At 31.0% G+C, this 15,550-nt stretch overlaps 1 protein-coding gene and 1 long non-coding RNA gene across 4 annotated transcripts; both read right to left on the bottom strand.

Annotated features, from left to right (window-relative positions):
* Positions 1-843: 843 nt before the first annotated feature.
* LOC106292632 lies at positions 844-4,656 on the bottom strand. Of its 3 annotated transcripts, none has more exons than XR_001260213.1 (6): positions 4,160-4,656; positions 2,111-2,285; positions 1,667-2,009; positions 1,466-1,561; positions 1,289-1,374; positions 844-1,176 (listed from the first exon to the last, which is right to left on the bottom strand). It is a non-coding gene; the product is annotated as an uncharacterized LOC106292632 (long non-coding RNA). The 3 variants fall into 3 exon arrangements; XR_001260214.1 differs by having other exon boundaries at positions 2,111-2,280; XR_001260215.1 differs by having other exon boundaries at positions 1,476-1,561; positions 4,160-4,655.
* An 8,307-nt stretch (positions 4,657-12,963) lies between these two features.
* Positions 12,964-13,625, bottom strand: LOC106334958. Its single transcript, XM_013773370.1, has 2 exons — positions 13,140-13,625; positions 12,964-13,059 (listed from the first exon to the last, which is right to left on the bottom strand). The coding sequence occupies exons 1-2, from the start codon at positions 13,623-13,625 to the stop codon at positions 12,964-12,966; spliced, it is 582 nt and encodes a 193-aa protein (XP_013628824.1).
* Positions 13,626-15,550: the final 1,925 nt, after the last annotated feature.

The following is a 15,550-nucleotide window of genomic DNA, read 5'->3' as shown; positions in this document are numbered from 1 at the left end:
TATCGATTTCGAACCCTACATCGAAACCCCCAAATCGATTTTCATTAACCGAGAACGCTTTCGAGCCCAAATCGATTCAATCAAACCGTCAAAGTAGTCGATACTGACCTGAGATCGTCTAGGAGAGAGTCCGACGTCGATTAGATCGAGAAAATCTCCGGCTGTCGCGTCGCACGAGAAATCGCCTCCGAGAGAAAGAAACCCTAGCTTTCGAAAATAGAAGAGAAAATGAATCCTCTCACGCGAAACCCTATTTTTCTCGCATTCGACGCGATAACGCGTGGCCACTGCCTGTTCAACGCGTGGCTTGAACTCGTATCATACGGGTTCACTAGCAAGAGCCGGATCACCGATTTAAATCCATTTAATCTTTTCTTTCTAATTTTCGGGCCTATGAACCCGAGCCCATGAACCTCTTTAAAACCGCTGATGCGGATGCTCTAAGTTCTGTCCATAGAAAAATCTATAAAAATGTGAATTCATGTATTATTCATTAAGTCTTTTTAAGATTTTTTGGTCCGATAGTGAGTATAAGTTAATCATATTGGTCTCAAGTGATTTTGAAAAGAAAATCTGTTATAATTATGAAACTATCAACTTTTTGGTTTGACTATGTAGTTAACTAATTAGTGTAGATGTCTATGTAAGTCTAGTTCTGTAATTGGAGGTTATGTGAAACTTATGTTGAATTTGTGGATCTTGAGTCACTTTTATGTGTGACTCTTGTATTACATTGTTTTAGAGTTGTGTTAAGTGATGAACCTATGTTAAACTTGGGGATCTTAATTTTTTTTTAAGGTTGTATTAAACAAGTCTGCTTTCTAACGGGTAGTTTGATACAAAAGCACAATAAAATATAGTTTGGTACAAAAGTGCAATACATATGTCTATTCCAGTATTAGTCTTTTGAAATCTACTCCAAGTAAGTTATTACATAATACATCAGTTTGGTACAAAGAGAACAATACAATGTAGTCTGGTACAAAAGTACAATACAAATGCCTATTACAAACATCTTATTCTCTCTCATGATAATTATAAAAAACTTCGTCTATCTTCTAATTCTAGCCAAAAAAGTGGTTGCACAATCACCAAAGTGGTCATCGCTGAATCTGTAGCTTGTGACATGCATGTTTGATCCTTATAATAAGCATGCTTTAAGACAATCTCGTTTATCTACAAAAATTGATTAAACACACATATTTAGAGAATATTGATTTAGAAAGTCAAAGTAGCACCCATATACGTAAATAGAAGAGGCCTAGCAGAAGAATTTTTTTCTTCTTACCCACATGATGGATGTTAACCGTGTGAATTCATCAGGAAAAGAAGCTCTTCGCACCAGTATTTCAGTCATGTGACCATAATATACAGCTTGTAGTAAACGAGACAAACAAGGGCATTGGGGCGTCAATGCCAATAAACACTCATACGCTAAACAAAAAAACAACATGGATACACTTACATCCTTTTACCTTTGAGCAGCTTAAAATAAAGCACATCCCCTATGCTTGTGATCAAGAGAATGAAGCACATCCCTATTAATGCATCTCAAAGTTTCCTCAATGAATATACAAAGAGTTATATCAGCTGAGATACAATCACTAAGAAAACATTGTCCAAACACAACGAAATAACAATAGATCGAGAAAATGTATACACTTACAACTAAGTCCTCAGTCCTCAGCTGGTTCGTGGCAGTTATTCTCAATGCCAGTCCTGAACGTACCTAAAACTGTGGTTACAGTTTTTGAAACTGTCAGTTTCCTCCATAATCAATACATTAGATCAGAAATAAAACTGAATCTGAGAAAAAGGGTAAGAGACTTATCTTTGAATCCAACTCCATCTCCTCCTTCGTCTCTGAGCCAAATCCATCTCCTCCCTTCTCTTCTCACTAGACTCCATCTCATCCCTCGAGCTCAAAGCTCGAACACACGGCAGAACTCCATGGAAGTCGAAGTTAAGCTCTGTCTCCTCATCGCCGCTGCTCATCTCCGACTCACCTCCTGAGACTCATGATGCAAAGTAATAAGACAAGAGGTGCTTGATACTGTATAAGAAAATAGAGAGAGAGAGAGAGAGAGAGAGAGAGAGAGAGAGAGATTACGACTGGAGAAGACAAGGAGAGGAACAGTGGTGACGAGGTAGACAGAGACAACGTGGATATGGCTGACGGATGGGAGGACGGTGGTGATGGTCATGATGGTGATTCGGAGAGGACGGCGAGTGGGAGAAGAAGGAAGAGAGACTCGATAGGGTCAGACCGCCGGAAATCGCCTGTTCTTGAGAGAGAAAGAGAGCAACAGCGTTAGGTTTTGTGTTTCTTACCAAATTCCACAAAAAATGTATTTATACGTTGGATACTTGATCCGGTTAGGTTAAAACTTTTTTGGTTTAATTTTGGTTAAGTTTAATTATTTTGGTTAAAATTTGGTTAGATTAAATTATTTTCGGTTTGGTAGACTTATTTATAAGTCAACTATAATTTTTTTTAGTTCTTTCTCTTATCTTTTATTATTTAAACAAATATGTAAATTGTTTTTAAAAATAATTTTTCTAGTAATTTATTGTTTTAATAATGTAAATATATAATTTACTAATTTTTAAAAAATAGTTATAATATATGATTTCGCATTTTTATTCATAAAAAAAACTATATTTAATTTAAAAATAATATTTTTTGTAATCAACTAAAGTAGATTTAAAAAAACGTCTATAGTGAATTAGACTTTATTGTGAGTCTACGAAACCCTAAACCACAAATCTCAAACCCTAAATGTTTTGCTTGATAATCGAAATAGTCTCAATCAATGTATTAAATATCACAAATATCAAACTCTAATTTGCAAATTTAAGTCAGTAAAAAAAAAAAATCACAATGTAAAATCTAACCCTAAGAAATCTATACCACTAAAAAACATAACACGTAAGAACTTTTTGTTTCTAAACCATGAATATTATCTAACACATAGTTACGAAATTAGTATATACTTTTTAAATTGTTCAATTATATAAAATTTTAATATATTTACTTCATATTATCCATTATATTGATGATTAATTAAAATTATTACAACAATTATTTTTTATACATTAAAAAAAAATCAATTATTAGATCAAATTATGATGTAGACTACATAATAAGTCTATAGGGTAGATTTCGTATGAGGTCTACATATACGTGGACTTCTTTCTGTTACGTGTAGAGTTACGAATGACATAAATGTAATATACATTCTTGTTTTTTGTTTGGTTGTAAAAGTTAAATAGTATTTTTATTATTATTTAAGTTAGTTTTGTATTTGACTTAAAAAAGACTACACTTTTTATGTTTGATTTGAATAGTTGAGTTAGTTTTATCGATTCTCCCTCAAAACAAATTAGATCTAAGCAATAAATAAATGCTGTCTCGAGAATATTCTTGCAATTGCTTATACATATAGATAGTCTCCAAAAATATAGATCGTGAAGACTATATGTAAATGCATACATGTACGTAAACATTTCTTCGTCACACTGCAATCATAAGTTTCTTTGACCGTACGTACCAAATCGTCACGATCATTGGTATAGATACAAGGAATGCTCTACCATATAGTCATATAGATCTATATATCATTCATATAGCATATGATATGAAACATGGTTAATGTTCTAAAATTCATGATACATTATCACCATCATTCGTTAACAGACAAATTCAGCATATTTACACAGAGACTCTCTCTCTCTCACACACACACATATATATATATACACACACACATATAGTAGCATACAAATCGTTGTTCTATAATATGGTCTATAATAAATTATTACCTTCCTTTAAAACAAGGTTTCATCTTGTGATGTATTTCATTGATCCAAGCAAATTGATTACATGGGAATCAGTATGATTTCACAATATGCTAACAATCATCATGTGTATGGAATTTAATTTCTTGAGTAGAATTTGAAGAAGAACATAGTGATGATACACATATATTTATAAATTTTAAATAAGCCAAACGAAAACACCAATTGAAAAGAGAGAAGAAATCTAGAAGAGACAGCGAATAGAAGAACAAAGGTAGTCTTAACATGAACAAAAAAAACAAAAGGAAGTCAAAAGAAAAACACACAAATTAAGATAAGAAAGAAGTAAACAAAGACACACTTGATTTTAATGATTTTCGAGTGAAGATCGCTTTGAAGAAGCGAAGGATCGGACCGAGACGCTTGATTCCCCTTTCGGATCTCGTACGCACACGTGGATGATGATACAAACATATGAGATGATGATGGTCAAGAATCGATCTAAAAGAAAAAGTAGAGAGATTAGGTAAACCCTAATCTTGATGACGATGATAATCGACAACTTATTCTTTTTCTTGGGATTCTTGATCTTGGATTTCTGTGATTATGTTTTCCTCTTGGGTACTGGAACTTGGGAGTTGAAGAGAAAAAAGAAGTAGAAGAAGACGATGAAGATGATGATGAAGATGAGGAATCGTCATCATCACTATCATCATGATGTTGGGAATAAAAGTGGAGGTACAGAGAAAAAGAAAGAAGTGAGGGTGTAATGATGATGAGGGATGAATGGAAGTCAGAGGTAGTGGAGTAAACTTATCATTACTACTTTGAACAAAATGTTTTCTAGCTTCCCTTTTTTTCTTTTTTTTTTCTTTTTTTTTTCTTTGGAATTCCAAGAAATATTCTAACCCTATTTTATTCCTTTTTTTTTTTTTTTTGTAACTTAACCCTATCTTATTCCTTGAATCTTTCTTTCTCTTGATTTATGAGGAGAGAGAGATGGAGAGGCAGAAATGCCTTCTGACAACATTAACTTTTTTTCTTCTTCTTCTATAGTTTATTTCTTTATAGAATCTTGTACATATTATGCATACGACCAAAAATAATTCGGTAAAAGTTTCATCCAATGGCATAGTTTTTGGCTTTACCAATTTTATAAAAACAGATAATTTTCTGTAAAAAAAAAAAGATTAATATTTTTTGATGATATTTTGCTATAGAATATTCTCATATATTGTTATAAACCAGCATTTTATTAATTAAAATAAATAAATAAATATTTTTTTTGTAAATATGAATAATTATTTACCATTTTGTTAACCTATAAACGATTAACAAATGACGGTAACATTTTCTTACTTACTACTGGTTCGTAAGGAAATTGCTATGAATACCACGTTCATAATACCACTTTTCATGTTTACACTAATCATTTTTATCTTCATTTTTGATGAATGATAAAAGACACTTATACTCTTAAAATTAACAAATCTAGACTTAAGGTTTAGAGTTGAGGAGTAGAGTAAAGTTTTTAGAACATGAAATTTAGGATTCCAATAAATATATAAATAAAAACTTAAAAATTTTAAAAAATAGTTTCAAACATAATTTTTTTTTTCAAAAAGAAATTTTGAAAAAAATAAAAAAAAATTCAAAAGAAAAAAAATTTATAAAAATATCCGAATTTGAAAAAGTATAATTTAAACATACAAAAAATTATTATTTTTTATTTATTTTTTATTTATTTATTATTATTATTTATTTAAATAATGATTTATTATATATATAGATAACAAGAGTATAAAAATCTTTTGCCACACTTACTGAAGAAAGTATTTTTGAAAATGTCCCATACGGGAAATTTTATGTTTACCACTTTCATGCTACCACTTTTCATCTTTACCACCACTAAATAAACATTTTCAAAAATATCTTCTTCATTAACTGGCAAAAGACTCTTATACCGTTATTCTTTATATATATTATAAATAAATATTTAAATAAATAAAAAATCTATAAAAAATAAAAATAAATTTTTTAATTTTTTTCGTATTATACTATTTCGAAATTCAAACCTTAAACCCTAAAACTCAACTCTAAACTCTGAACCATCAATTCTAAACCCTATTTTTTTGCAATACGAACCCTAAACCCTAACCCATCAATCCTAAACCTTTTTTTTTTAAGTACGATCCCTAAACCCTGAAACATCAACTCTAAACCCTAAACCTTCAACCCTAAACCCTAAAACATCAACTCTAAACCCTAAACCCTAAACTTCAACTCTAAACCCTTAATGATCAACACTAAACCCTCAACTATCAACACTAAACCCTAAACCCTAAAAGTAACCTCTAAACCCTAAACCCTAAAAATTAACCCTAAACCCTAAAACCCTAGAGTTGATGTTTTAGAGTTTAGATTTGAAGGTTTAGGGTTTTAGGGTTTAGGGTTTTAATTTTAGAAAAATAAAGGGTTTAGGGTTTACGTTTAGGGTTTAGAGTTGATGTTTTAGGGTTTAGATTTGAAGGTTTACGGTTTAAGGTTTAGAGTTAATGTTTCGGGGTTTAGGATTTAGAGTCGATGCTTCATGGTTTAGGGTTTAGAGGTGATGATTTAGGTTTTAGAGTTGATGTTTTAAGTTTAGATTTAGGGTTTAGGGTTTTAGGTGTAGAGTTTACGTTTAGGGTTTATAGTTGATGTTTTAGTGTTTTCATTTGAAGGTTTAGGGTTTAGGGTTTGGAGTTGATGTTTCGGGGGGTAGGGTTTAGAGTTGATGTTTCATGGTTTATGGTTTAGAGTTGATGATTTAGGGTTTAGAGTTGATGTTTTAAGTTTAGATTAGTTAATCATTTGTTTTTTTTGTGAAAGTTAATCAAAAGGTTATAAATGTCTTTTACTTTTTATTAAAGAAAAGGGTAAAAGTGATTAGTGTAAACATGAAAAGTAGTACTTTCATATTTTTGGCAATTTCCCTAGTTTGTATTAGCTTCATTTTTTTCATCGTTATCTCATCACACATGTTTAAATCTACATAATATCGATGTTATTTAGAATAAATATAAATATGTATCAACAATTTTACTGAATACCAGATGATAACTCGCGCGCATACGCATGATAAGTTTTTATAATAATGTTTGTTTATTAAATGGTTTAAACATTTTACAACATTACAATCTTTATTAATTATAAAATGACGAATACAAATGTTGGTCTCGTAAATATATCATCATTTAATTATTTTTAAGATTTCATATGCACAAAAAAATTATTTTTTGCGGCTGACACAAATCACCAAAATCAAATAGGCAACATCGATTGTATAATGACGAAAGGGAATTATTTTTTTTGCTCTCGATTTGTTTACTATTGATTCTCCATAAGTGATTTTATTTTCTACCTTAATAAAATTATGTTTTCGTTCTCGTCTTTGTTTCATTGATATGAGTTAAGTTTCCTTTTTTAACTTCTTCTATGAATTATGTGAATTACATAAGTGTCAATTTAAAAAAATGGACATCTTTAAAAATTAGTTTTACTCCAGATACATATCTAAGAATCAAAATTTTGAAAAAAAGTCACCGCCAAACTATATGAACATGTTAGTGTTAAAATCTAATATATCAAGCTGTTATAAAATATAAGTGCAGACTTGAAATATAAATGTGTATCTAGTATGTATTCACCATCTCGGTCTAAAAATCATCTAATTCTAGAACAACAAAACACATTACTTATTTCACCAGTTCGGATAATATCTGAATCCGAACGGATAATATCCGAACCCGAATGGATATCCGAAAATAACCAAACTTAAGTATACTTAACCCGATATTTCTAGTTTACTTCTCTTATTTTATTCAAAATATTTATATTAATGAAGCTTACTGCTCAAAATTAGATAATATAGATATAGATATAATTATGAACAAAATTATTTGCTACTCATTTAAAATACATATCAAGCTCGTGTTTCTTGCATTAACAAAAATTGCATCTAAATTTTCAAAACAACAACTAAATTAGTGTCTTTCTATTTTTAAAATTTTATCTCTAAACCTATTAATAGTTTAATCTTTTTAAAATTAGAAAACCAGTTAAGTTAAAATATATGTTAAATACAAAAACTTAAACAATGAATAATTTATTTATTTTTTCTTCAAAATTTAAATATCTGAACCCGACCCAAAATATTCGAACCCGAACATAAAATACCTGAACCCGACTCAAAGTGTAGAAATACCCGAACGGGTTCTACACCTTTATACTGAAATACCCGATACGAAACTTAACGTGTATCCGAACGCCCACCCCTACGATATATGTTCATTTGTATCTTGGTTGAACAAAAAAAAGTTAAACAATCGATCACAAAATTTTCATTGGGAGAATTTTTCCATTTTTTATAATTTATAGTCGTTTTTCAAAATTTAAAATATAACATATAAGAAAAAATATTTTTTTTTTATTATATGCTTAATGTGATTTTTTAATTTCTTTTACTAGTATAAAATTAAACAAAAAAGAGAGAGGTTAAAAAAATTGTTATCAAATATGTATTATTCATAATCATTAATTGTCATATATATGTTAACTATATTAGGTAATTCCGTAGCTTTTATTTAAGGAAAGAAAAAACATTATTTTATATACTACTAATTAATTTGATAGTTAGTTTAATAAAAAACATAGTATATGTTTATATGTACCAATTTATTTTTCTAGCAATTCTAAGAATCATTCTCGTGATGACACGTAGTTACGAAAATACGTTGTAATGCTCGATGATTAATATATAAGAGATTTCTGCACTCTTAATATAACATTCAGTCAAAAAATTAATAATATAGCACAAATACGAATTCAAGCGAACGAGGTGTAAATAAAGGGGCTACTAGAAGTCTAGAACTATGTCGCTAAATTATGAAGCTGGTTGAAATTGTATTTCCTCAAATCTTTGTCAGTCTTTTAATTAGATCCAAAATGATATTCTCCATAACCAGAACATGGAAAAGAATTATTATCTCACTCATCCGATAATTAACCTCTGCTTCACATAAGTTGTATGTATTGATAGAGTGATGAAAGTTTGTTTTTGGTCATCGATCTGATAAAGTCATATAAAGACACTAAGCGCATCAGAATCGTTTAAATCTCTCCACCATATTTCTTATACATTTAAATTACTATTTTAACACAATCCATTATCTGATTAAATTTCAATAATTAGGAAACAAATACACAAATATAATTAAACAGTGAAATACTGGTTTTTACTTCTTTTTTTTATTTTGAGCAAACTGGTTTTTACTTTTTACCATCAATCATAGTTTCTTATACATTTATATTAATTTTTTTTTGCCGACTAAATACAGTGAAACTTTTATAAATTAATAATGTTGGGACTACACCAAAACTATAATTTTTTTTATTAATTTATAGAGATATTAATTTATCGATATATTAATTGAACCAAAAACTCAATTTGGGACTATAAAATTATATTATTTTATAGAGATTTTTAGTGTATATTAATTTATAGAGTATTAATTTAAAGAGATTATACTGTAGTTATTTCATTAATCATATTATCTGTTCATACATAGGGTACAATAAAGAATGGACACCAATGGAAGAACACACTCCATTCTCTAGAATCAGAAATTGCCCTTTTTGCAAAATGATCAGCACAAATATTACTTGATCGTTTCCTATGAGTAAATAAAGAAAAAGAGAACAATGTTTTCCAACATTTATAAAAACATTTTAACACAATCCATTTATCTGATTAATTTTTAATAATTAGGAAAGAATTACACAAGTAGAAAGTAAACAGTGTAATACTGATTTTTACCATCAATATATTTTTAAGCAGAATTGTATATACTTTTTTAATGTGACGGATCTTCTAAACTTTGTACTAGCACAAAGAATCTGACTGCATGGTAATAATAGCGAGAAATTTTAATGAAATAAATGAGAGTAAAATGGTAATAAAATATAGGAATTTCATATTTACCACTTTTATGGTACCATTATTCATTTTTACCATTACTAAAAAGATATTTTCAAAAATACATTATTCATTAAGTGGCAAAAAACTCTTATACTTTTGTTCTATACATAATAAATAATTATTTAAATAAATAAAAATTAAATAAATTTTTTTTTTTTAAAAATATATTTTTTATGTTTTCGAATTATACTTTTTCCAAATTCAAACTTTTATAATTCTTCTTTTTTTGATTGTTTTCGATTTTCTTTTTCAAAATTTCTTCTTGAAAATTAAAATTTATGTTTGAAACTATTTTTATTTTTTTAAAGTATTTATTTATATATTTATTAGAATCCTAAATTTCACGTTCTAAAAACCCTACTCCACTCCTCAACTCTAAACCTTAAGTTTAAATTAGTTAACCATAAGTTTAGATTATTTAACCCTATGAGTGTAAATATCTTTTATCCTTTATTAAAAATAAGAATAAAAATAGTTAGTGTAAATAGGGGTGGGCATTCGGGTACCCATTCGGGTTCGGTTCGGATCTAATCGGGTTTCGGGTTTTCAGGTTTAAAGATTTCAGCCCCATTCGGGTATTTCTAAATTTCGGTTCGGGTTCGGTTCGGTTTCGGATAACACGTTTAAATTATTTTTAAAATTTTAATATTCATTATATGCTTAAATTTTCTCAAAAACCATAAATCAAAATAATATAATACATATAAATTTGTATAATATATGTCAAAATACCTAAAATTAACATATAAATTGGTTGGATTTAAATATTTGGATAGAAAATCAATAGATATTTCAAGCATTTTGGTGTTTTGAATATATTTTAGCTATTTTAGACATTTACTTTTAACTATTTATGTATATTTTCAAGTATTTTAGACAACTTTAAAGTATCTTATATATTTTGGATGTTTTTAATATATATTAAATCTAAAAATAAGTAATATATTTAGGTATATAAATCTATTTCGGTTACATTCGGGTATCCGAGATACTTCGGTTCGGTCGGGTTCGGTTTCGGTTCTTTAGATACCAAAATTTTGAACCCGTTCGGATATTTAATCAATTTCGGTTTGGTACTACTTTTTCGGATCGGATTCGGTTCGGTTCTTCGGATCCGAGTTTTTTGCCCAGCCCTAAGTGTAAACATGAAAAGTAGTATTATGAATGTGGTATTTTGTGGCAATTTCCTAGAAAAAGGTCTTCTTCTTCCTAGAAAAAGGTCTTCTTCATCCCAGAAAAAAAATCTTCATCATATATATTCAACTTCTGGCAAAAGTGTATATATATCTATATATATGTATTATGGTAACTAGAAAGGAATAATCTTCCCAAAATCTTCATACAACTCAGTACTTTTTTTTTCCAAATTGGCGTTCCCTTTTTAGCGTAATTGAAGCTCGTTCACATACAGGGCCCGACTGGTTTAAACGCAGTGGTTGCGGTTGCGGGTACGGAAGTTTGCAGATGCGAGTGGTTCCGGTTTCAAGCGTTATTAAGCGTTTTGTATGACTGATACAACGTTTCAAAATTGTTACATTTGCGGGATATTTGTGACTGGTTTATTATAAGATATTGTAGCGGTTTAATAATAAATTACCCTTATTAACATATTATAACATTATAAAATATAAAAAACATACTATTGTAATAAAATATAATAATTATCAATATAATATGATTAATAAAAATATTATGTTTATTTATATAAAAAAAAATTAGTTGAAAGTTATAATTTTAATAAAATTTGTTTTGAAAATTGATATTAAAACTTTAAAAAAATATTTCATTTCATTTTATATATGTGTATATCTTTATATATGTGTATATAAATGTTTAAAAATTCTAATAAATAATTAGTTTAAAGTTTCTGTAAAACAAATTATGATACTGATTGTGAATTTTAATTAATATATAAAATATGTATATATTTTTATTCATAATATTAAAATTTAAAATTTTAAAATATTTTTGAAAATAATTTTATATTTATTTTTCCACCCGCAACCGCAAACGCTAGCTGGAACCAGCTTTTGATTTTAAGAGGTTCAGAGCGGGTTGGAGCGATTTATAGTGATTTGTATGATTGTTTCGAAACGCTATCAACCACTACCAACCGTAAAAGCTGCGTTTTCTGGTCGTAGCGGAAAAACGAGTTAGACCCATAGTCCAATCCCCACCGATGTGTGGGAAAAAAGGGTTTTTAATTCTTCAGCTATTTCAAATTAGCACTTTTAATACCCAAGTTGTACTTGCGCATATTTATTCCCGAAATCATTGTTTATCTTGCAAAATTAGACTTCAACAAATCAAACGTTAACTCTTCGTTAGAGGCGTTAACTCTAATTAAAAAGATGATCGTGTCTGGTCTTTAAGAACCCAGAAATCCCTAAAATCAACTCCGAAGACGATTTGAAAAAGTGATGTTAGGATGTATACGTCTCGATCGAAATTAATAACGTTTCCAAAACCAACACTTGCATCGGCCGTCCCTGCCTTGTGTAATGAGCACTTTCAGAAAGCTGAAAAGGATGTTGCTCGGGCATCGAAGGATGTTGCTCGGGCATCGAAGGATGTTGGTCATAGTATTTCTTCAACTAACAAGCCTCCCTTTAAACTCCATGACATTGTAGCTGCGTTTGTTTGATTTGTATAACCTGTCAAGAGAAGAACATTGTAGCTGTGTTTGTTTCCACGGTTGTGTGGAAAAGAAGAAGATAAGATAATTGGTGATCTATATCATGATGTGTGAGAGAGACGTGTAAATGATCTTTTCTTTTTTTCCACTTGTCACAAACATGATTCAGATCATGCATCAAGGACGAAGAGAAATACATAACATCTGAAATTCATTTTTTTTTAGCTCCCACTCTTTCTTCACGTAAATAGGTTCTGAGACTATGTAACAGACAATGCAATTTTAAGATAAAAACCTGAATTTCTTTTAAGAACTTGAACAAGCATTAAGATTTTGTAATAAAATATTTAAAATCCTAAACCATGTTTAAAGGTAAAACGAAAACAAATCCAAGACATTACATGAATCCCAACAAAAAATGAGTTAACATATTTTATAAATATATCTGAGACACTGAATCCTATCAAAACCAGATACAAAATAATCTTAAGTGAAATGTGAAGAACACAAGCTAGGAAGAGAAGCCAAATCCTCCTCCTCCTTGTGATGCTTGAGAAGGTTGAGAAGTTTGAGAAGCTTGAGAAGCTCCAAAAGACGAAGACTCTCCCTACAACAAAGAATCCAAAGTTTAACATGACAAGCAATTGACAACACAATAATAAAAAAAAATTAAACGAGACAAACAACCTGTGCTTTCCTTGGACGACCTCTTGGACGCTTAGGTGGAGGAGCTGCAGTGGGATTAGGACACCTAGTCTTGTTGTGACCTTCTTTGCGACAATTTGAACATGTTCCCACACGACCATGCCGTGTAAGCTTATGTGGATTAGTGGCTGACTCCTGAGGACCTTTCCTCCTAGCATGTGTATTAGGCCTTCCTCGATTGAATCTTGAAGGAGGAGGTAGCATGGGTAACCGACCTAAACGTGGCCACAGTTTCATACCTTGAACCGGCTTCATACCAGTAGAATAGAGTTGGCGCCATGTAGAGGTGAGATAGTAATCTGATACATAATTATTGAGATTCAGCTTTGTTGTTGTGATGACACACATAGCATGCATACAAGGTAGTCCATTCAATTGCCAATAGCCACAACCGCAGGTTTTCTTCTCCATATTCACGGTGTAAGCATCATTGTAAAACTCTATTTCATGTGAATGTCCTGTGGTCATATACCTGATGCATTCCTTAGCTTTCTGCCTATTAAGTTCAATCTCCTTGTCTGCTCTTGGTGTGAACCTCTTTATTCCACCTATTAGTTAACAAAGTCCGCTTTGCATTCCTGACCATATTCTTTCTCCTAACCTCTGTCAACATATCAAGAAGCGGCTTCCTCCTTGACTCTCTAACACTCCTATTGAAGGACTCAGACAAGTTGTTTAGATTGTCATTGCAAAACGATCCAAGCTTAAAGAACGCTCGAGACCATGTTGTTGGAGCAGTACTTTGCAGAGACTCATAAGCTCCAACATTGTACTTCTTCAATGCCTCTAAGTTATCTCTAAAAGCTGCTGGTGTGTAGCTCCTTGCTATTTTCCAGAATAGACGCTCAAGCTCTATGTCTTTGTTTGTCTTCTTCCAATTCTCAAGAACATGTCGAGCACACATCCTATGCTCAGCTTTAGGAAGCTCTTCATGAACCGCATTTAGTATACCCTGTCAAGAAAAATATATATACATAAATATAAATCATTCCAACAATATTTAAAAATATATATAATAAAACTCACCCTATGCTTGTCAGATATTATTGTACAGTTTGATCCATCTTCAAGCCCCAAATCTTTTTTCAAGAGTTGCACAAACCATAGCCAATTAGGATTGTCCTCCACTTCAACCACAGCCCAAGCAATAGAAAATATCCTATTATCCCCATCTCTGCCTACTGCAGCTAGCATTTGTCCTTTTATATCCCATTTCATAAACGCAGCATCTAATCCAATGATCGGCCTACATGACTGCCTCCATTAAGTTTTCAAGGCTTCAAAGCAAACATAAAGACGGTAGAATATTTGCATGCTTCCTGGCACTGGTCCTGGATTTGTCTCAACCTCCATTGTTGATCTCACATTTGATTTAATAACCTCCTCTTGGTAATCCCAAAGTCGAACAAAGTGAGCTTCATGTCAGCCTTTCTTCTCGCTGAAAGCACTGATTTAGCTCTTCGACATTGTTCCGGGGAAACAATCATATTGTACTCTCTCTTTATCTCATCCACCATCTCCTGTGACTTAATTTTAGGATTAATTCTAAGTCTCTCTTCAAAAAACTGCCCAATTGTTCCACTCTTCAAAAGCTTTGTGTAGCCGGATCTTACACATATATGACTGTCATTGTACACTTTCACCATCAACTTGTTTCTGCCTCTCTCAAAAGAACAATAGACCCTCCAAGGACACTTTTCTTCTACATGTTGTGTACAGTGGGCACCAAGCCGATCAGACGAAGACTTGTAGAACTTATTATCATATTGTGTCTTCAAAGAGTACTTGAGAACAACATACTTGAACTCATCAGCAGTTAAAAGTCTTTCCTAGCGCAAGAATGTCATCAGGCCCGTAGTTGAATTGCCTACCTTCTTCTTCCACATCACGATCATCACTGAAAAAAGGATCCGGAATGTGATCGTCGTCCCAAATATCATCGCCACTGTCATCATTAGCATCATACAAGTCATCTCCATCTTCTTGTGCTGCAGCTTCAAAGTGAGAAGACAAGTCAGCCTCTCCAAACTCTACTTCAAATAACTCATTCTCCTTATATCCAGCCATATCTTCAACTATAACCTCACAGTCATCTCCCTCAACAGATGAAGAAGAATCCAACTCTGCAATTGCTTCTTCATTCACACGGTTTCCACCATCAGTTTCTTTTTCATTCTGTATCTCTTCTCCATTCTGTATCTCTTCTTCATTATGTACTCCTTCTTCAACAACAACAGGCCTATAACAAAAATTAACATACTTAAATCAAACAAAGGAGATTAATGAACTCAAACATGATGCAGCAGAGTTTAAGTGTTTACCTTCCAATCTCTGTTGAATTAGGAATTGCGGGTTCGACATAAACAGATGGTGTCCTCCGAATTGGAAGTTTA

The sequence above is a fragment of the Brassica oleracea genome, chromosome C1, assembly GCF_000695525.1.
Source record: "Brassica oleracea var. oleracea cultivar TO1000 chromosome C1, BOL, whole genome shotgun sequence".
NCBI lineage: Eukaryota > Viridiplantae > Streptophyta > Magnoliopsida > Brassicales > Brassicaceae > Brassica > Brassica oleracea.
The sequence above is the reverse complement of the archived record's forward strand: the minus strand, read 5'-3'. Positions and strand labels throughout refer to the sequence as shown.